The following is a 23607-nucleotide window of genomic DNA, read 5'->3' as shown; positions in this document are numbered from 1 at the left end:
TCCAGTTTACATGTAAGGGAGTGTGGGGTAAGTTGAGCCAAAGGGGTAAATTGAGCCACCCTTGTTTCTAGGAAACCATACACAAAATATTTAGGACGAGGTCATCACTTCATGGAGTCTGTGAAGGAAGAAACCATGTGGACAAAGTGGGAAGCAAGTTTGGTCAAAAAAACTGATTTTCACCAAGTCAAATGAATTAATTTGGTTAGAGGTTTCATGATGCTTGTATAGATAATTTAAAGATTGTTCTATACATCAGTTGGTGTCTCTATAAGCTTCAATAGGAGGTTCTAAAACTAGCATGAAAGTGCATCCTTGTAGCTGTGTGGGTTAATATAGTCAAAATGTTTGCCTTGGGGTAAATTGAGCCAATGGTTGAGCCAATGGCAAGTTTAGCAAATTGAAGTGTTTTCTTCAGAGGTGTAATGCAAGGCAAGGCATTATCGCTGGGATATGAGGTAAAAAGTGTTTTAAATAAGTACTAAGTGATTGTTAGGTGGATGCTACCATTATTATGGATAGTTCTGAATGAATCGGGAATAATGATGAGTGAGAAAGTTACAGACGCACAAATATCATACCTCCAAGACACGCTAACCTCTCACTATTACAATAACAAGGGAGGTTGGGGGGTATGATAATTATGCCTCTGTAACTTTCTCACTCATCATTATTCATGATTCATTCAGGATTATCCTTAATCAAGGTAGCATCCACATTAATGTAGAAGTGTTCAGAAACATATTCTATTCTTATTTACAATAAAAGTGACTCCAAAATGACACAAATACATTATTTACCATTCATTTCTATTGGGCACAAAATAATCTGAAACAAAACCAAAACAAACAGCAAAAGCATCCAACAAATTTGTAGAGTCACAACCTTGATGTAGTCATTGCGTGCTATGAATATGGCACCAAATAGTTAACTTTTGACTACTTTAATACACATATAATTGAATTTGTCCCAATACTTTCGGTCCCCTAAAATGGGGGGACTATGTATAAAAAGTGCTGTAATTTCTAAATGCAAATCATGTAAAAGGCCCTAAAGCCAATCTGCTGAGTGTAAGCCAGTGGAGGCTGCTCCGGGGAGGACGGCTCATAATAATGGCTGGAACGGAGCCAATGGAATGGCATCAAACACATGGAAACCATGATTTATTTGATACCATTCCACTCATACTAGCCGTTCCCACGAGCCCGTCCTCCCCAATTAAGACGCCACCGACCTCCTGTGGTGTAAGCCTATACTGTATGGCTGTGTTTACACAGGCAGCCCAATTCTGATCATTTGCCAATAATTGGCCTTTTGACCAATCAGATCAGAGCTTTTGATAACAGTTGGGCAAAATATCAGAATTGGTCTGCTTGTGTGAATGCAGCCTACACGTAAACAACAGCGCTCAACACACTAATACAATCAGATCATGAAGCCTGCCTAACGAGCAGGGACTGTGTATAGTACAGTACGTAGACTGGCTGGTCCAAATGGCTGCTGTGGGATACGTCAGTTCCTGGTTGTTTCCCCCCTTTAAAACACCACATTCATTAATTCAGCATAGATTCCTGCTTTCCTGCTCAGTCTCATTCATAAAGACAGCATAGTTTCATGCTTTCCTGCTCAGTCTCATTCATTAATACAGCAGAGTTTCCTGCTTTCCTGCTCAGTCTCTTTCCTTTTGTCTTCATTGATAGAACTATGTGTGGTTACTTACTGCTTCAAACAACACCTTGTCGCTTATCTTGCTCCTCACAACGTGGATTGGACCCCCTCTCTTGTAGGATATGCTTGGAATCAAAAAGGCAAATTAAACGTCCTAATTGGTTTCCGTGGGACGGATAAAACAGATTTTAATTGATTGCCAGTAATTGTCTTTTGTGAGACCACATCATCTTCTACCATTCAAGGAGGATTTAACCAAACCAATTAATTTGCTCCCCTCCTTTCCTTCCTTCCCTCTCTTTCTACTCTTGTATTTCTCTCTCCTATCTTTCTGTCATACCACTGTTTCTCAGGCCAAATGTATATTCCTATCTTTCTGTCATACCACTGTTTCTCAGGCCAGATGTATATACCTCTCTTTCTGTCATACCACTGTTTCTCAGGCCAGATGTATATACCTCTCTTTCTGTCATACCACTGTTTCTCAGGCCAAATGTATATTCCTATCTTTCTGTCATACCACTGTTTCTCAGGCCAGATGTATATACCTCTCTTTCTGTCATACCACTGTTTCTCAGGCCAGATGTATATACCTCTCTTTCTGTCTTACCACTGTTTCTCAGGCCAGATGTATATACCTCTCTTTCTGTCATACCACTGTTTCTCAGGCCAGATGTATATACCTCTCTTTCTGTCATACCACTGTTTCTCAGGCCAGATTATATACCTCTCTTTCTGTCATACCACTGTTTCTCAGGCCAGATGTACATACCTCTCTTTCTGTCATACCACTGTTTCTCAGGCCAGATGTACATACCTCTCTTTCTGTCATACAACTGTTTCTCAGGCCAGATGTATATACCTCTCTTTCTGTCATACCACTGTTTCTCAGGCCAGATGTATATACCTCTCTTTCTGTCATACCACTGTTTCTCAGGCCAGATGTACTTACCCCTCTCTCTGTCATACCACTGTTTCTCAGGCCAGATGTATCTCCTTCTCTTTCTGTCATACCACTGTTTCTCAGGCCAGATGTATATACCTCTCTTTCTGTCATACCACTGTTTCTCAGGCCAGATGTATATACCTCTCTTTCTGTCATACCACTGTTTCTCAGGCCAGATGTATATACCTCTCTTTCTGTCTTACCACTGTTTCTCAGGCCAGATGTATATACCTCTCTTTCTGTCATACCACTGTTTCTCAGGCCAGATGTATATACCTCTCTTTCTGTCATACCACTGTTTCTCAGGCCAGATTATATACCTCTCTTTCTGTCATACCACTGTTTCTCAGGCCAGATGTATATACCTCTCTTTCTGTCATACCACTGTTTCTCAGGCCAGATGTATATACCTCTCTTTCTGTCTTACCACTGTTTCTCAGGCCAGATGTATATACCTCTCTTTCTGTCATACCACTGTTTCTCAGGCCAGATGTATATACCTCTCTTTCTGTCATACCACTGTTTCTCAGGCCAGATTATATACCTCTCTTTCTGTCATACCACTGTTTCTCAGGCCAGATGTACATACCTCTCTTTCTGTCATACCACTGTTTCTCAGGCCAGATGTACATACCTCTCTTTCTGTCATACAACTGTTTCTCAGGCCAGATGTATATACCTCTCTTTCTGTCATACCACTGTTTCTCAGGCCAGATGTATATACCTCTCTTTCTGTCATACCACTGTTTCTCAGGCCAGATGTACTTACCCCTCTCTCTGTCATACCACTGTTTCTCAGGCCAGATTATATACCTCTCTTTCTGTCATACCACTGTTTCTCAGGCCAGATGTATCTCCTTCTCTTTCTGTCATACCACTGTTTCTCAGGCCAGATGTATATACCTCTCTTTCTGTCATACCACTGTTTCTCAGGCCAGATGTATATACCTCTCTTTCTGTCATACCACTGTTTCTCAGGCCAGATGTATATACCTCTCTTTCTGTCTTACCACTGTTTCTCAGGCCAGATGTATATACCTCTCTTTCTGTCATACCACTGTTTCTCAGGCCAGATGTATATACCTCTCTTTCTGTCATACCACTGTTTCTCAGGCCAGATTATATACCTCTCTTTCTGTCATACCACTGTTTCTCAGGCCAGATGTATATACCTCTCTTTCTGTCATACCACTGTTTCTCAGGCCAGATGTACATACCTCTCTTCTCTTTCTATTTTTTATCTCTTGTTCTCTCGCTCTCCGTCACACTGATTCTCTGTATGTGTTGTTGCGTTAATTGCTCCCCTGCTCAACACTCACTGTCATCCGTTAGCCTGTCTGGGTTAGCCTCCTTGGGTTAGCCTCCTTGGGTTAGCCTGTCTGGGTTAGGCTCCCTGGGTTAGCCTCCTTGGGTTAGCATACCTGGGTTAGCATACCTGGGTTAGCCTCCTTGGGTTAGCCTCCTTGGGTTAGCATACCTGGGTTAGCCTGTCTGGGTTAGCCTCCCTGGGTTAGCCTCTTAGTTATTTCTCTACCACAGTGATTGTAGTTGTCACTATGACATCTAGGTGACAGGATAAATACTGTCTGGATATTGACTCTCAAATATCATGCTTTTCTATTGACGACTTGTACTCAACAATACGTTTAAGGGCTAGATTCTATCAGATCCGCACTAGGCTTGTCCAGAATCTATCCGGGTCTCAGTGTTACAGTACTGGTATACTTATAGCAATTATATATCTACCCAGATATCACTTAGCTGGTTGCTACGTTTTTTATATATTGCTTTAGACTGATGGAACCTCATCCATATCTTAGTTGATATAATTGATAGTGTCTGTTACAATGGATCTTGGTGTGGTTTTGTGCCTGCTACTTTAAATGGGAAAAAATTAAGAGTGAAGTGTTTGGGTTAAAGGTCACACTCTCGCTAGCTCTCGATCTGATTACATTTCTTAATACGTTTTCCCTCTCTATCTCCGCCCAAATATGATCAGAACCAGCAGTAATGTGACGTTTAATAAGAAGGGCAAATTAAAACCGCTTAATGCAATTCCGTTGATTATATTGCGGCTTTGTGTGATTAAAACAGAGGTCATCCACTTGGGCAAGAAAGGGAAAGTAAAGTAATCATTTTTGTGATGGCTCTTTTCTCCGGGAAAATAATCATATAATTTGAAATCAGGATAGAGAAATGTCATTAGATCAATCCCACCATGTTATCATGTTAAAAGGAGGACAATGTGAGGAGTGTGTATGATATATCTGTATTTACAGTCACCTGATATTAGTCTTTAGATGAAGTACCAGACAAGACGTGACTCAGACCCATCCTATTTACACACACACATACACAGTAAATGTTTGAGGAACTCTAAAGTGTGTAAATAGGTATAATATAACCTCTTGACTTATTCCACATTTTTCTGTGTCATAGCAGGCAGCGGTGGAAAAAGTACCCAATTGTCATACTTGGGTAAAAGTATCAGATACCTTAATAGAAAGTTACTCAAGTAAAAGTGTTCTAAATATATCAGTTCTAAATATATCAGTATCAAAAGTAAATGTAATTGCTAAAATATACTTAAGTATCAAAAGGTACTGTAAATGTATGAGTAATTTCAAATTCCTTATATTAAGCAAAGAAGACGGCACCATTTTTTTGTTTTTAAAATGTATAGATAGCCAGGGGCACACTCCAACACTCAGACATAATTTACAAAAGATGCATTTGTGTTTAGTGAGTCTGCCAGATCAGAGGCAGTAGGGATGACCACGTGTTCTCTTGATAAGTCCACGAATTGGACCATTTTCTAAAACCCTGTTTTTGCTTTGTCATTATGGGGTATTGTGTGTAGATTGATGAGGAAAAACATTAATTTAATCAATTTTAGAATAAGGCTGTAACGTAACAAAATGTGGGAAAAGGGAAGGGGTCTGAATACTTTCCGAATGCACTGCATATTCCGGACTCATGCTTGTTCTGATATTTCATAATTTAAATGTTATGGATTTGTGGTTGTTGTGTATTGTTAGGTATTACTGCATTGTTGGAGCTACATTCACAAGCATTTCGCTGCACCTGCAATAACATCTGTAAATATGTACAGTACCAGTCAAAAGTTTGGACACACCTACTCATTCCAGGGTTTTTCTTTATGTTTACTATTTTCTACATTGTAAAATAATAGTGAAGACATCAAAACTATGAAATAACACATATGGAATCATGTAGTAACCAAAAAAGTGTTAAACAAATCCAAATATATTTTATATTTGAGATTCTTCCAATAGCCACCCTTTGCCTTGATGACAGCTTTGCACAATCTTGGCATTCTCTCAAATAGTTTCACATAGAATGCTTTTCCAACAGTCTTGAAGGAGTTCCCACATATGCTGAGCACTTGTTGGCTGCTTTTCCTTCACTCTACGATCCAACTCATCCCAAACTATCTCAATTGGGTTGAGGTCGGGGGATTGTGGAGGCCAGGTCATCTGATGCAGCCTGGAGGTGTGTTGGGTCATTGTCCTGTTGAAAAACAAATTATAGTCCCACTAAGCCCAAACCAGATGGGATGGCGTATCGCTGCAGAATGCTGTGGTAGCCATGTTGGTGAAGTGTGCCTTGAATTCTAAATAAATCACAGACAGTGTCACCAGCAAAGCACCCCCACAATAACACCTCCTCCTCCATGCTTTACGGTGGAAATACACATGCGGAGATCATCCGTTCACCCACACCGCGTCTCACAAAGACATGGCGGTTGGAACCAAAAATCTCCAATTTGGACTCCAGACCCAAGGACACATTTCCACCGGTCTAATGTCCATTGCTCGTGTTTCTTGGCCCAAGCAAGTCTCTACTTCTTATTGGTGTCCTCTACTAGTGGTTTCTTTGCAGCAATTCGACCATGAAGGCCTGATTCACACAGTCTCCTCTGAACAGTTGATGTTGAGATGTGTCTGTGACTTGAACTCTGTGAAGCATTTATTTGGGCTGGTAACTCTAATGAACTTATCCTCTGCAGCAGAGGTAACTCTGGGTCTTCCATTCCTGTGGCGGTCCTCATGACAGCCAGTTTCATCATAGCGCTTGATGGTTTTTGCGACTGCACTTGAAGAAACTTTAAAAGTTCTTGAAATGTTCCGTATTGACTGACCTTCATGTCTTAAAGTAATGATGGCTGTCGTTTCTCTTTGCTTATTTGAGCTATTCTTGCCATAATATGGACTTGGTCTTTTACCAAATAGGGCTATCTTCTGTATACCACCCCTACCTTGTCACAACACAACTGATTGGCTCGAACGCATTAAGAAGGAAAAAAGATCCACAAATTAACTTTTAACAAGGCACACCTGTTCATTAAATGCATTCCAGGTGACTACCTCATGAAGCTGGTTGAGAGAATGCCAAGAGTGTGCAAAGCTGTCATCAAGGCAAAGGGTGGCTATTTGAAGAATCTCAAATATACAGTGAGCTCCATAAATCATTGGACAGTGACCATTGTTTTGTTATTTTGGTTCTGTACTCTAGCACTTTGAGTTTGAAAGGATACAATGACAATGAGGGTGAAGTGCAGACTGTCAGCTTTAATTTGAGGGTATTTTCATACATATCGGATGAACCGTTTAGAAATGACAGCACCTTTTGTACATGGTCCCCCCATTTTAAGGTACTACAAGTATTTGTTAAATTGGCTTCACAGATGTGTGTCGTTAGGCAGGTGTATTCATTTGTGTCGTTAGTGAATGCAGGAGAGCTGTTGATGAATAGTAATGATTCTAGACGTTGCTATTGCCTTTGGAGGTTGTTATTGGGGTGTGACAACATGAGGAAGACAGCAGTGTCGATGCAAATTAAGTTGGCCGTCATAAGGCTCAGAAATGAAAATCAATCATTCAGGAACATTGCAAAAACCCTGGCCATGCCCAAGTCAACAGTTTTGTTCATCATTAACAAGAAAAAAACAACCGGTGAACTCAATTATGTCAAAAGACCCGGTAGACAGAGGAAGACCACTGTAGTGGATGACCGGAGAATACTCTCTATGGTGAAGAAAAAACCCCTGATAACAGCCCAACAGATCAAAAACACTCTCCTGGATGCAGGTGTAGATGTGTCAAAGTCTACCATACGCAGAAGACTACACCAGCAGGACTACAGAGGGTACACTACAAGATGCAAACCACTGATAAGCCTGAAGAACAGAAAGGCAAGATTACAGTTTGCTAAAAAGCACCTAAAAGAACCCCAAGAGTTCTGGAAAAAAATATTGTGGACAAATGAGACAAAGATTAACATGTACCAGAGTGATGGAAAGACAAAAGTGTGGAGAAAAAAAAGAAATGCCCATGATCCAAAGCATACCACCTCATCCATGAAACATGGTGGAGGGGGTGTTATGGCTTGGGCCTGTATGGCTGCCAGTGGAACAGGCTCACTTGTCTTCATCGATGATGTGACTGCAGACAGAAGTAGAACAATGAATTCTGAAGTCTACAGAAATATTTTATCTGCTCAGATAAAACCAAATGCCTCCAAACTCATTGGACGGCACTTAATCACGCAACAAGACAATGACCCTAAACATACTGCTAGAGCAACAAAGGGGTTTTTGATGGCCAAAAAGTGGAAAAACCTTGACTGGCCGAGTCAATCATCAGATCTGAATCCAATTGAACATGCATTTTACATGCTGAAGAGGAGACTTAAGGCAATAAGTCCCCGAAACAAGCAGGAACTGAAGATGGCTGCAGTACAGGCCTGGCAGAGCATCACCAGGGAAGATACCCAGCGTCTGGTGATGGCGATGCATCGCAGACTTCAAGCAGTCATTGCATGCAAAGGATATGCGACCAAATATTAACAATGATTACTTTATTCTACATTATGTTAAACTGTCCAATGATTTTTGATGCCCGAAAATGGGGGGGACCATGTACAAAAGCTTCTATAATTCGTAAACGGTTCATCCGATATGTATGAAAATACCCTCAAATTAAAGCTGACAGTCTGCACTTCACCCTCATTGTCATTGTATCCTTTCAAACTCAAAGTGCTAGAGTACAGAACCAAAATAACAAAACAATGGTCACTGTCCAATGAATTATGGAGCTCACTGTATATATTTCATTTTTTTGTAAAAAAAAAAAAAGGTGGGGTTATTACATGATTCCATATGTGTTATTTCATAGTTTTGATGTCTTCACTATTATTCTACAATGTAAAAGGTAGTAAAAATAAAGAAAAACCCTGGAATGAGTAGTGTGTCCAATCTTTTGACAAGTACTGTATATGTGACCAAACCAATTTGATGACTAAGGGTTGAAAGATCCCCTCACTTCTCAGAAAGGGAGTTTTGTAATTGTGGAAGATTTCCCCCAATTCTGCTTCCTGTGTTTACCGTGACTCATCGTGACCAGCACTGCACACACACACACACACACACACACACACACACACACACACACACACACAAAGACACACACAGCAGAAACGCACACACACACACACACACCCTATGCACATTACATTGTGAAAAAGCATTTCTTACCATACAGTAACAACAAAATGCCAACAGTAAAGTTGCCTTACAACTTTATTTACTGTAAATGAAATTCAAAAGTTCAAAGGTTTTGTAAACTATGTATTTATTCTTTGTTGTATATTTCCTTAATATTACAATGTCCTCGTTGTAAAGTATTTGGAGCTAGCCATAGACCTCGTGTTGTTCCTGTGTGAGAAAACAGGAAGACAGAACCTTTGAGACCTAACTATCATTCTTCTCTTCCCGACAGCTCATTATGCCACCACAGCAGACCTCGTGTTGTTCCTGTGAGAAAACAGGAAGACAGAACCTTTGAGACCTAACTATCATTCTTCTCTTCCCGACAGCTCATTATGCCACCACAGCAGACCTCGTGTTGTTCCTATGTGAGAAAACAGGAAGACAGAACCTTTGAGACCTAACTATCATTCTTCTCTTCCCGACAGCTCATTATGCCACCACAGCAGACCTCGTGTTGTTCCTATGTGAGAAAACAGGAAGACAGAACCTTTGAGACCTAACTATCATTCTTCTCTTCCCGACAGCTCATTATGCCACCACAGCAGACCTCGTGTTGTTCCTATGTGAGAAAACAGGAAGACAGAACCTTTGAGACCTAACTATCATTCTTCTCTTCCCGACAGCTCATTATGCCACCACAGCAGACCTCGTGTTGTTCCTATGTGAGAAAACAGGAAGACAGAACCTTTGAGACCTAACTATCATTCTTCTCTTCCCGACAGCTCATTATGCCACCACAGCAGACCTCGTGTTGTTCCTATGTGAGAAAGCAGGAAGACAGAACCTTTGAGACCTAACTATCATTCTTCTCTTCCCGACAGCTCATTATGCCACCACAGCAGACCTCGTGTTGTTCCTATGTGAGAAAACAGGAAGACAGAACCTTTGAGACCTAACTATCATTCTTCTCTTCCCGACAGCTCATTATGCCACCACAGCAGACCTCATGTTGTTCCTGTGTGAGAAAGCAGGAAGACAGAACCTTTGAGACCTAACTATCATTCTTCTCTTCCCGACAGCTCATTATGCCACCACAGCAGACCTCGTGTTGTTCCTATGTGAGAAAGCAGGAAGACAGAACCTTTGAGACCTAACTATCATTCTTCTCTTCCCGACAGCTCATTATGCCACCACAGCAGACCTCATGTTGTTCCTGTGAGAAAATAGAGAGATGCTCATAGACGGCACAAAGCACTTTTTCAGAATACAGCAGCATACTGTATGAAACCCAGGGATGCATTCATGAACACAATGTTTAAACGCGTTAGAAAAATCTTTGGGGTACCAATCAAACAAAAACATTAGTTTGATGAATTCAATCATTAAAACAGCCTGGTACCCAGGCTACTCTAACACATTTTAGTTCTGTCAGTGAGTTATGAAGAAGAAGAAGAAGAAGAAGAAGAAGAAGAAGAAGAAGAAGAAGAAGAAGAAGAAGAAGAAGAAGAAGAAGAAGAAGAAGAAGAAGAAGAAGAAGAAGAAGAAGAACAAGAACAAGAACAAGAACAAGAACAAGAACAAGAACAAGAACAAGAACAAGAACAAGATTATTTGGTATAAATGGTTACATACCAAGTCAGACATGTGGTTCATGCCACATTGGAAGGCTGACTCTCCCCTGTCATATTTCTTGTTGTGTTCTATGACCAAGGTCCTACTCCCTAGCCAGATCTTCTTGCGCTTGGCTTCCTCCTCCTTGGATTTGTACTTCTTCCCTGTAAATACACACACTCTGTAAATGAGAATTAGAACTACTTTGTTAAACTGTGCAGTGTACAAGATTTTCAGTCTCATCACTGTATTCTTCGTGTTGTGTTGAAGTGTTCTGTCTACATGACGAACACAGGCTAGGATTGTTTTTCAGACAGGGTGTATTTTGATAAATTTTTGCCCAATTTATTTTCAAAGCCTGGGGAGAAGGAAAAATGTATTGTCTGTGAGAATTAACCTTATCATGATAATGCGACTGTGTGGTACTAATGCGACAATTATGCATCTACAAAATCAAATTTTGTTTAGAGTTTTGTTGCACAAGCAATTGACTAATAGAGTCTTATAAGCCCATATGGCCTGGGTAACCAAATTGTGTATGCCACTGAAATAAAATACATCAAAAAATGTATTTGACCTATATCATTATTATAGAACGTAATCACGTTCTACCAGGTGCACAGAAAAAGAAAAACTCAATCAAAAGAAAAACTCTATCAAAAGAAAAACTCTATCAAAAGAAAAACTCTATCAAAAGAAAAACTATCAAAATAAAAAATCTATCAAAAGAAAACCTCCTGAGTGGCGCAGTGGTCTAAGGCACTGCATCGCAGTGCTAACTGTGCCACTAGAGATCCTGGTTTGAATCCAGGCTCTGTCGCAGCCGGCCGCGACCGGGAGACTCATGGGCGGCGCACAATTGGCCCAGCGGCGTCCAGGGTAGGGGAGGGAATGGCCGGCAGGGATGTAGCTCAGTTGATAGAGCATGGCGTTTGCAACGCCAGGGTTGTGGGTTCGATTCCCACGGGAGGCCAGTATATAAAAAAAAAAAATTATTCACTAACTGTAAGTCGCTCTGGATAAGAGCGTCTGCTAAATGACGTAAATGTAAATGTATCAAAAGAAAAACTCCAGCACACTGGTAATCTTGATGCTTCCAAAAATTTAATGGATCTTATTTAATCATTATTACCATGTTCTTTTTTCCAATCTTCAAACTCTTTATCCACATCTTGACTTTCACTTGCCATATTCACTCACAGCCACAACCAGGCAGAACAGAAGCTTCAAACTGAAAAACATGACAAGTTATGTCCTATCTGTCTGACAGTAGTTCTAAGTTCATGAGGCATTATACTCTTCATGAATCAATGGGTGCCTTCAGAAAGTACTCACACTCCTCGACTTTTTCTACATTTTGTTGTGTTACAAGGGGGGATTAAAATGGATTTAATTGTCAACGATTTCCACAAAATACTCTGTAATGTCAAAGTGGAAGACAAATTCTAACATTTGTAAAATAAAAATAAATAAAAATAATAATACTAATAATAATATCTTGATTACATAAGTATTCAACCCCCTGAGTCAATTCATGTTAGAATTGTGTCTTTCTGGGTAAGTCTCTAAGAGCTTTGCACACCTGGATTGTACAATATCTACACATTATTCTTTAAAAAATTATTCAAGTTCTGTCAAATTGGTTGTTGATCATTGCTAGACAGCCATTTTCAAGTCTTGCCATAGATTTTCAAGCCAATTTAAGTCCAAACTGTAACTAGGACACTCAGGAACATTCAATGACATCTTGGTAAGCAACTCCAGTGAATATTTGGCCTAGTGTTTTAGGTTATTCCCCTGCTGAAAGGTCAATTTGTCTCTCAGTGTCTGTTGGAAGGCAGATTGAATCAGATTTTCCTGTAGGATATTGCTTCTATTCTGTTTATTTTTATCCTAAAAAAAAATCCTTTGTCCTTGCCGATGACAAGTATTCCCATAACATGATGCAGCCACCACCATGCTTGAAAATATGAAGAGTGGTACTGAGTGATGTGTTGTATTGGATTAGCCCCAAACATAACGCTTTGTATTCAGGACATAAAGTTCATTTCTTTGCCACATTATAGGCAGTTTTACTTTAGTGCCTTATTGCAAAAAGAATGCATGTTTTCAAATATTTTTATTCTGTACAGGCTTCCTTCTTTTCACTCTGTCATTTACTTTAGTATTGTGGAGTAACTACAATGTTGTTGAGTCATACTCAGTTTTCTCCCATCACAGCATTTAAACTGTAATTGTTTTAAAGTCACCATTGGCCTCATGGTGACTTCCCTTCCTCTACGGCAACTGAGTTAGGAAAGACGCCTGTATCTTTGTAGTGATTGCGTGTATTGATACACAAAGTGTAATTAACAACTTCACCATGCTCAAAGGGATATTCAATGTCTGTTTTGTTTTTCATCTACCAATAGGTGCCCTTCTTTGCGAGGCATTGGAAAACCTCCCTGGTCTTTGTGGTTTAAATTTTGTATTTATTCACTGCTCGACTGATTGGACATTACAGATAATTAATTGTATGTGTGGGGTACAGAGAATATGTTAAATCATGTTAAACACATGCAACTTATGTGACTTGTTAAACAAATGTGCACTCCTGAACTTATTTAGGCTTACCATAACAAAGGGGTTTCAGCTTTTCATTTTTAATTAATCTGTAAAAAAAAATCTAAAAAACATAATTTCACTTTGACATTATGGGGTATTGAGTGTAGGCCAGTAACACAACAAAGAGTCAACAGGTGTGAATACTTTCTGAAGGCACTGTATATAATTAATTGAATTGACCATTGAACAGCTGTACATATTGCAGATTCTACCTTTAATTAAGCTATTAGTATAAACGTTCCTCGGACATTATTGTCATACTCTATGAGAGATAAAATATTGGGTTATTTCCCTTACCTTTTCCAGAAAAAAGTGCAGAAGCAAAAACAGGTTTTCCAGTAAGCAGCGCAGATACTAAGTGATGAACGGAGGGAGAGGGGGCAGGGGATGGACGTCAGAGAGGAAGAGTGACCATATATGATCAATGGAGATAAAATTGTATTTATTTGGCAGCTAATGGCAAAATATAACATTGGGCAATCTTTATTCTCATAGTTGAAACACCAGATTTGCCATGTAAACTGCCAAAAGGGTATTTGTGAAACGGAATCGAATAAATATATCTATTTTATCAGATACACTATGTGTGTAGGTTACTATTTCTCTAACGCTACAATCCCTTCGTGGACTTGACTCATTCCTAAAGATGCTGGATGTAAGCATTTTGTGTTGTGGATTATTAATCTAACTATCATAATATCAAAGTATAGCACACAGTAGGGTTGTACTGTACAAAACAATGAGAAATACCTTCTGAAAAGCTGTGAATCTTGTCTTTTCTGCTGTATCACCCAACAGACAAAATGAAAGTTAGAAAATAGTACCGCCCACTTCCACTTCCTGAAGCAGAACCATATATATATATATATATATATATATATATCCACATAGAACGGCTATGGCTTAATACACATTGCTTTCTATGAAAATAACCCTTCTATAAAAAAAGATTTATTCGCTGTAATGCATTGGAGCGTGCTGCTGCTGTGGTGAGATACTGTAACTCGATCCGTTGGTACAGTATATGACGATACCAGCCCTTATTTCAAAGAGCGCTTGTATTGCAGTTAATTGAGTCTTTGATTTGATACATAAAATATATTTTAGTAGTAAACAGGCAAACAACGAGTCCCAGACAGTTCACAATAAAACATACCAGAGGGGAGCATCGTTTACTTGGCTACCTAAATTATTGGGATCATCTGGTTCTCATTTTGTGTCACCTCTATCAGAATCCTATTGTACTACCTTTTTCCTATTGGAAATCAAAAGTAATCCGATTGGATCCTATTTTTCGGTATTGGTATTTTATTAGGATCCCCATTAGCTGTTGCAAAAACAGCAGCTACTCTTCATGGGGTCCACACAAAACATGAAACATGACATAATACAGAACATTAATAGACAAGAACAGCTCAAGGACAGAACTACATAAAACGTTTTTAAAGGCACACGTAGCCTACATACACACAAACTATCTAGGTCAAATAGGGGAGAGGCATTGTGCCATGGTGTTGCTTTATCTGTTTTTTGAAACCAGGTTTGCTGTTTATTTGAGCAATATGAGATGGAACGGAGTTCCATGCAATAATGGCTCTATATCAGAGCACATGAGCGGAGTGGAGCGGGAGCGAGCGTGGTGCGTGAGCGGACGGATTTTGAACAGAGCGCAGAGCGGCATTTTTAAAAGGACGGAGCGTCGCCCTATGTCCCGCTCCAATTTCGCTCGCTCACACCACGAGTCTGAAGCAGTGGCGGTTTTACACGGAGGCCGGGGGAGGCCCGTGCCTCCCTGGAAATGTCCCTGGCCACCCCTGTGGCCCCCCCGTGCTGACCAAATAAAAAATTATGAATTTATAACTATTTTACACGCGAGCGCCAAAAGCGGAACTAATGCAACGCTCTACACGGCAACGTTCTACACGGGTAAATTAGAGTGGCGCACCGTTTTGCCAGACAGCACAACCGCCGTATCCTGTTGCTGTAGTGTATCTATATGATATATACGCTAGTAGCGTATGAGTGCCGCTGTGAGGAAAAAGAGATATAATGAACAATAAAACAACAAGCTTGAGCTTCTTAAGACACGGTGGGTTTATCTGTTCTCAATACCACCGGTAAAATGAATGGAGTTAGTCTGGTGTCCACATGAAGTTACGTGTGTAGACAAAGAGTCTGGTGTCCATATGAAGTTACATGTGTAGACAGAGACAGTCTGGTGTCCATATGAAGTTACATGTGTAGACAGAGACAGTCTGGTGCCCATATGAAGTTAAATGTGTAAACAAAGACAGTCTGGTGTCCATATGAAGTTACATGTGTAGACAGAGACAGTCTGGTGCCCATATGAAGTTAAATGTGTAAACAAAGACAGTCTGGTGTCCATATGAAGTTACATGTGTAGACAGAGACAGTCTGGTGTCCACATGAAGTTACATGTGTCTACTTAGATGAACCCACCGTGTCTTAAGAAGCTGAAGCTTGTTTTATTTTTCATTTTACATCATCTATCTTTTTTTCCTCACAGTACCAGTAGTTCCACACACTACTAGAGTGTATGTATGTATGTATATATATCCCACCAATCCTCTCTCAAGAGGTTTTCAAAAAGGGGCAAACTCATGTCTCAAGACCTGCTTCTGTTGGTTCCCCTCTCCTGCCTGTAACTTTCCATCCACATCCCCAAAGTTTTGTGGCCCATTATGACATCACTCCATTAAGTGATTGCTGCATGTACTGCTCTAAGGAAACACTTCTCTCTCTCTCTCTCTCTCTCTCTCTCTCTCTCTCTCTCTCTCTCTCTCGATAGATAGATAGAGTTTATGATTTTATTCTTTTGAATTATCTCTGCCAAACATCTATGTACTACAAATCTTCAAGCTCCACAGATGTTTTATGGCATCCACTAAACCTCTTTAGATATTTGTAAATTATACAGTGTGATACCTTTCAACAAAAGTTTATTTTATTTTTTACCAACTATGATTTTTCCTTTTGAAAACAAGCAAAGCAAGAAAAAAAAGATACAAAATCACTCCAATCATTGCACACTTGTGTCGTTCAGACTTTGCAGGTCCAGCTTTGACATGATGATCTAACTAACACTAATATTGTAACTAATATTGTAACTGAAATATGTATGATCCTATGATGAGCGATTGCTTACTTCCCTTTCACTCTTAAAAAATTACTGAAAAAAAATGTGTATAAAAAGGTATATGTAGTATATGTTTGTTTAGTGAGCATTCATGCTGTCATTTTTTCCTAATGTGAACTATGGTGGAAATGTGCTGTCCTAAATGGACTTGCCCATATATGTTGTAAAGCCTTTTTTTGTACACCTGCTCATCAACTGACAGTGAAGTACACAAAGACACAGACACACACACACACAGACACCTGTAATATTCTTGTTTTCATGTTGTTGCTGATATCCATCAGTGTTGTTCATATTGCTACATTGTGTTGACATGATTGTTGCTTTTAAACGAATGTTAACTTAATGTTTATTGTCTGCATCCTATTGGACTACTGGATGTTAATGTGTAACACGTTTCCCTGTTTATGTGCTTTAGCAATACTGTATGTCAATATGGTCATGCTAGTAAAGCCTCTTTGAATTGAATTTCTTTTCTGATTTGGTTTATTTTACCTAAATGGATACAGGGTAGTGTGTTTTGTTTATAAATCACTCAGAAAGTTTTCTTTCTTAAAACAAAATGTGGAATCAACTGTCCACAGTAGTGGGGCTTCCATAAATAGGAAATGGCACATTGTTGTACCCTTTGTTGTATCCTGGAGTTTTGTTCACATTGAATATGAACCCTGTATTTGTACCCTGTACTTTTTAATTTTTTTAAAAAAAAAATTATTTTAATTTTTATGGCACTATCTCTCTTGCATCTGCACTCTTGTACAAAATACGTGCTATAATAAATGTCATATGATTTTAAAGTAAAATAAAGTTTATAATCTTTGAATATCATGTGTTGCCAGTTTTTTTATGTGTGCCCCCCTGATTAAACACTGGCCCCTCCTTGGCCCCCCTAGTAAAATGTGTCTAGAACCGCCACTGGTCTGAAGCATGCTCATTGCTCAAGCCTGACCCAGAATCCATCTGTTTAATTTAATTTGTGTCGTCCATGAATTTGTATTTTATAGAGCGAGAGGAGCAGCAGCAGCAACAAGAGAAAAGGGTTGAGGAATTCAAAAGTGTATTCACTGCACGCAAAGGCCCAACCATAACAAGGGAGAGAAAAAGAGAGCTGGATGTAGCATTTTTTTAAATGATTTTCATGGACTATGAACCGCTGAGTAAAGGAGAACGCGAAGGGATGCAACACTTCGCCAGCGCAGCTCAACCGGGCTACACCCCCCAATGGGCATCGCTGCTTTTGTAGAAACATTGGCAAACAACGTGTCAATTCGCTATGGAATATACTATACTGATTAACATCTCATTTTAGCGTCAGTGTTAGATCCCCGTTTCAAGACAGAATTGATAATCCGAGATGAGTCTGTATGCAACAAATTCGGGGAGATAAAGTAAGGCTGTGGTTTAAGCTAAAAGTGAAATACATGCAGATTTTGTTCCTTTTTTGGAGTGAGCGGGGGACGATTTGAGTGGAGCGCGATGCAAACTGCGTTGAGCGCTGAGCGATAATGAGCGGACTGGCCTGATGTGGCTTTGAGCGGGGGGAGCGGAGGGGTGAACAGCTCCGTGAGCGAGGAGCTGAGATTCTCACCACTCCACTCCGCTCATATGCTCTGCTCTATATAATACTGTACGCTTTCTTGAATTTGTTCTGGATTTGGGGACTGTGAAAAGACACCTGGTGGCATGTCTGGTGGGGTAAGTGTGTGTGTCAGAGCTGTGTGTAAATTGACTATGCAAACAATATGGGATTTTCAACACATTAATGTTTCTTATAAAAATAAGAAGTGATGCAGTCAGTTTCTCCTCAACTCTTAGCCAAGAGAGACTGGCATGCATAGTATTTATATCAGCCCTCTGATTACAAGACGAACAAGACGTGCCGCTCTGTTCTGGGCCAGCTGCAGCTTAACTAGGTCTTTACTTGCAGCACTAGACCACACGACTGGACAATAATCTATAGATTTTTGATAAGTTTTGTAGGATTTTGCCACCCCAATCAGAATCCTAAAATAAAAATGTTTCTTAATTGAACCCAATAAATTATAGTTTGTTGTCATAAATTCCAGTACAATACAACAACATTCCAAATGAAATCCAATTGTATTTGTCACATGCGCCGAATATAACAGGTTTAAGGTAAACCTTACTGTGAAATGATTACTTACAAGCCCTTAACCAACAATGCAGTTCAATAAATAGTTAAGAAAATATTTATTAAATAAACTAAAGTAAAAATAAATAAGTAACACAATAAAATAACAATAACGAGGCTATATACAGGGGGTACCGGTACCGAGTCAATGTGCAGGGGTACAGGTTAGTCGAGGTAATTTGTACATGTAGGTAGGGGTAAAGTGACTATGCATAGATAATAAATATGTAGATAATGGCGCCGGAGGGGATGGCTGCCGTTTTACGGGCTCCTAACCAACTGTGCTATTTTGAGTGTTTTTTCACATTGTTTGTAACTTATTTTGTACATAATGTTGCTGCTACCGTCTCTTATGACTGAAAAGAGCTTCTGGATATCAGAACAGTGTTTACTCACCTCGAACTGGATGAAGATTTTTTCTTTAATGAGTCCGACACGAAGGATATACTGCTTCTCCGAGCCAGGCCAAATCCCCGTGCGAATGCATGAAGAAAAGACGGAAATACAGGGGGCGGAGATCGGGCTGCCTTGTGAGAATTCGTCGGCGAATGGGTAACCCGCCTCTACCATCCATTCTATTGGCCAAGGTGCAATCACTAGAGAATAAACTGGATGATCTCCGTTCGAGACTATCCTACCAACGGGACATAAAAACTGTAATATCTTATGTTTCACCGAGTCGTGATTGAACGACGACACGGATAATATACAGTTGGCTGGGTTTTCCGTGCATCGGCAGGACAGAACAGCTACGTCTGGTAAGACGAGGGGTGGGGGTGTGTGACATTAACATTAATTACAATATTTTAATTGACCGGAAACAACAGTTCTTATATTCATTTCTGTTTTATTCACCTTTAAGAAAACCTGTCTTACAGTATCATAGCGAGGTCAAACAGGTGTGTGTGTGTTTATCAGTTAGATTATCCAGTGTCCACAGCAACACTGTTGACTATTCTCAACCCCCAGTGCATGTGGTGTACTATGATCTTAGCCATGCTCTCACTAACCCTCATATTTTCTCGGCCTCCCGTTCCGGAGGGCCTGAGGCTCTTGGACCGTGACTGAGGAGACCCTGGCCTGACACCTGGATGCGCCTGACCCAATCCCACCTGGCCCCCCTCTACCTGCTACCTGCCTGTTGCTGCCTCCACTGGTTCTTTCTCCCCCTCAAGTCACTGACTCCCCACACACCCAGAAACATGGATTCCATGACTTACCATGACGTTTTTATGAAAGCCATCTGACCATAGGGTCTTGAAGTGTTAGTACTTTCTATATAGTTTCTATTGATATTGTCTGAGCCTGCTGGCCACTAAATACCGGTATTGCTCTTTCCTTATTGAAATGGTGAATAAAGGAAGAGTATGGTTTCATTTTCAATTAAGACACAATGAAGATTAAATGTGTGCTTTCATACGGTCTGTATCTCTGTATTACAGCAAGTCAAATAAAGGTTAGTGCCAACTGGAAGTGTGACTTCTTTCCCCAATTATTTCCTAAGGCGGAGGTATTTAGTCAGTTATCTGTTATTCCATACCAAGGCTAGATGAGGCTGAATGGCAAGATGGCAACTAATTCATCTCATTGGTACATGACTGTTCAGTCTGTTCAATATTCCATCATTGAAAAGATGGATTTCTTGGCTGAATTAGGGTTTTATTAAACCTTCAAAAGGGACGCACATACACAATAACAGAAGTTTATCAAATAGTCATTGACAGAAAAAGTAATTTACTACATAAATTATAGTCACAGCCTCTCCCCTTCGTTTGCTCAACTGGAGGAATGGGATGGAGAAATGGTTTACAATAGGCAGGGTGGGGCTCGACAGGCGGAATGAGTCCCAAAGGGCACCCTATTCCCTATAACTTTTCCCTGTATAATGCATTACTTTTGATAACTGACAAAATACCTTGGCCTTAGGAATGGCTAATAGTAGTATACCACAAGCACTGGGGGTAGAGAATAATCAATAGTGTTGGACACTGGATAATCTGACTAACGCACACACAGGTTTGACCTCACTGTGATACTGTAGGCCTACCTATGTCACTTTTCTGAGTCAATTCAGGTTCAATGTCCTGCATGTGTTAACCATGGCAACCAGCATTGTAAATAAAGTGATGTGCAGAAAGATAATCAGCCTCTGTCTGTGGATCCTTTCACCTTAATGTCTTTTTCATGTCAGCCAGACCCATCTTTTCAAAGACACACCATTTATTGAAATCTCTAGTTGAGTAATGTAAGGAGTCTATTGCTTCAGTCCTTGTTTCCTTTTCACTTCTTGATACTTGGTAAATAACCAACAACCATGGAAAACCACAAGGAGAATAAGGTGAGGAAACAGTCCATGTCAGCCTGGACCATCTTTTTAAAGAAACACCATTTATTTCAACCTCTAGTTGAGTAAAATAAGTAGTTTTGTTCTGGTCACAAAATAATCCAGAAATTTGCAGTAAACAGCGCCATACTCAGGCAGAAAACTGAATGTCCTATTATCAGCCAGGCCAACCTTTTCAAAGAAAATACCATTTAATTATATCTCTTTTTGAGCAAAATATTTAGTTTTGTTGTGATCACAAGAAAATCCTAACAATTCAGGTAAAGAGCCCCACAGTCAGACAGAAAAAATCTAAATATTCTATCATAAAGTGAGAACAATTAGTTTCCCTGGCTGTTATATGGCTGCTACTTAGAAATACTATAACAGTAAATGAATAGATGACATTCACTGCTATAAACCTGTCTCCAATATAATGAAATAGCTTACACAGACCCACCGCAGACCTTAAATAAATCTCTGTGTGAAAAGGAGTCCCATGGTCTGCTTTGTCAACAAGCTCAATGTATTCAAACACTGGTGGCAACCCTTCTCCTCCTCCTCCTCCTCCTCCTCCTCCTCCTCCTCCTCCTCCTCCTCCTTTAGGATTTGGTTGGCGGATTGCATCCAACTTTTAGGTGCATACACCGCCACCTACTGTACTGGTGAGTGAAGCCATTCATGGCCTACTTACATTAAATTCTTGATACGGTAATACAACATTGGGAAAAAGGAAAAGGACAATTGCCCCACTCTGTTCTACTCCTGTCGCAGCGGAAAACCTTCAGCTCATCGCTTCTTTCGTCTCTCTGAACGCTGGACCTCGTTCAACGCACTTCCAAATATTTTTTAATAAAACATGAAAAGCTGAAATGTCTTGAGTAAATACGTTTTCAACCCCTTTGTTATGACAAGCCTAAATAAGTTCAGGAGTAAAAATGTGCTTAACAAGTCACATAATAAGTTGCATGGACTCATTCTGTGTGCAATAATAGTATTTAACCTGATTTTTGAATGACCACCTCATCTCTGTCCCCACACATACAATTACTGTATCTGTAAGGTCCCTCAGTCGAGCAGTGAATTTCAAATAATTTACATTTGACCACAAAAACCAGAGAAGTTTTCCAATCCCTCGCAAAGAAGGGCACCTATTGGTAGATGGGTAAAAACAAAGCAGACATTGAATATCCCTTTGAGGAATGGTGAAGTTATTAATTACACTTTGGATGGTGTATCAATACACCCAGTCACTACAAAGATACGGAGTCCTTCCTAACTCAGTTGCCGGAGAGGAAGGAAACCACTCAGGGATTTCACCATGAGGCCCATGGTGACTTTAAAACAGTTACAGAGTTTAATGGCTGTGATAAGAGAAAACTGAGGATGGATCAACAACATTGTAGTTACTCCACAATACTAACCTAAATGACAGAGTGAAAAGAAGGAAGCCAGTACAGAATAAAATATTCCAAAACATGCATCCTGTTTGCAATAAGGCACTAAAGTACAACTGCCAAAAAATGTGGCAATAAAAATGAACTTTATGTCCTGAATACAAAGCGTTATGTTTGGGGCAACTCCAAACCAACACATCACTGAGTACCACTCTCCATATTTTCAAGCATGGTGGTGGCTGCATCATGGCTGCATCATGTTATGGTGGGGCGGCAAGTAGCCTAGCGGTTAAGACAGTTGGGTCAGTAACGGGAAGGTCACTGGTTAGAATCTCTGAGCCTGCAAGGTAGAAAAATCTGCTGTTCTGCCCTTGAGCAAGGCAGTTAAGCCCCAACAACAAATGCTCCTCGGGCGCCGATCACGTGGATGTTAATTAGGGCAGCCCCCCTTACCTCTCTGATTCAGAAGACACATTTCTGAAGGCAGTTTAGCCCTACAAGGCTGTATAGCTGGTGTTGTGTATAACCTTAGTCCCATATTAGTTTGTGTACAATTAGCCTTTGAGTAACCACAACCACACACACACACACACACACACATACACACACACACACACACACACACACACAGACAGACAGGCAGATAGACAGCCACACATGTTATGTTCTTCTAAATTCGTGGGGACCTAAAATCTATTTCCATTCAAAATCCTATTTTCCCTAACCCTTACCATAACCTTAACATTAACCCTAATCCTAACCTTAACCCGTAACCCTAAACCTAATTCTAACCCTAACCCCTAAGCTTAAAATAGCCTTTGTCCTCATTGGGATGTGGGAAATGTCCCCACGAGGGCTAATTCTTCTTGTTTTACTATCCTTGTGGGGACTTTTAGGTCCTCACAAGGGTAGAAGAACCAACCAACCCACACACACAAACACACACACACACACACCCACACACACACACACACACACACACACACACACAAACACACACAGTGGAGTGTGTAAACAGATCAAATTTCACCTCAGCTTAGGTTAGGACTAAGGTTGAAATATCACCTCACTTCAAAGGAAGGGAGTTTTGTATGTTATAGTGAAAGATTGTGGTTCCCTGTATTTGAAATAGCTGTTTTGAAGCTAATTTCTAGCAACTGTACTCATCATGACCGTCATTGGACACACACTTCACACACGCTCTTATCCAGAGCGACTTACAGTTAGTGAGTCCATAC

The 23607-nt window shown here is 40.1% G+C and overlaps 1 protein-coding gene across 2 annotated transcripts; it reads right to left on the bottom strand.

The window, feature by feature from the left end:
- Nucleotides 1-9197: 9197 nt before the first annotated feature.
- LOC311145359 (cystein proteinase inhibitor protein salarin-like) lies at nucleotides 9198-14190 on the bottom strand. Of its 2 annotated transcripts, XM_084181580.1 has the most exons (5): nucleotides 14091-14190; nucleotides 13638-13694; nucleotides 11869-11967; nucleotides 10758-10900; nucleotides 9198-10338 (listed from the first exon to the last, which is right to left on the bottom strand). In XM_084181580.1, the coding sequence occupies exons 3-5, from the start codon at nucleotides 11924-11926 to the stop codon at nucleotides 10276-10278; spliced, it is 264 nt and encodes an 87-aa protein (XP_084037706.1). In that variant the 5' UTR covers nucleotides 11927-11967; nucleotides 13638-13694; nucleotides 14091-14190; the 3' UTR covers nucleotides 9198-10275. The 2 variants fall into 2 exon arrangements, with proteins under 2 accessions (XP_084037706.1, XP_084037707.1); XM_084181581.1 differs by lacking the exon at nucleotides 13638-13694 and having other exon boundaries at nucleotides 14091-14173.
- Nucleotides 14191-23607: the final 9417 nt, after the last annotated feature.

The sequence above is a fragment of the Coregonus lavaretus genome (genome assembly GCF_964263955.1).
Source record: "Coregonus lavaretus genome assembly, chromosome: 18".
NCBI classification, from domain to species: domain Eukaryota; kingdom Metazoa; phylum Chordata; class Actinopteri; order Salmoniformes; family Salmonidae; genus Coregonus; species Coregonus lavaretus.
This window is presented reverse-complemented; position numbering and strand designations above follow the sequence as displayed.

Bases quoted from the DNA above. Each gene is read 5' to 3' on its own strand.
- LOC311145359 (XM_084181580.1), bottom strand. From the start codon at position 11,926: ATGGCAAGTGAAAGTCAAGATGTGGATAAAGAGTTTGAAGATTGGAAA. The intron at 10,901-11,868 runs GTAATAATGATT...GTGTATTTACAG, and splicing joins AGATTGGAAAAAAGAACATG to GGAAGAAGTACAAATCCAAG. The intron at 10,339-10,757 runs GTATGTAACCAT...ATTTTCTCACAG, and splicing joins TGAACCACATGTCTGACTTG to GAACAACATGAGGTCTGCTG.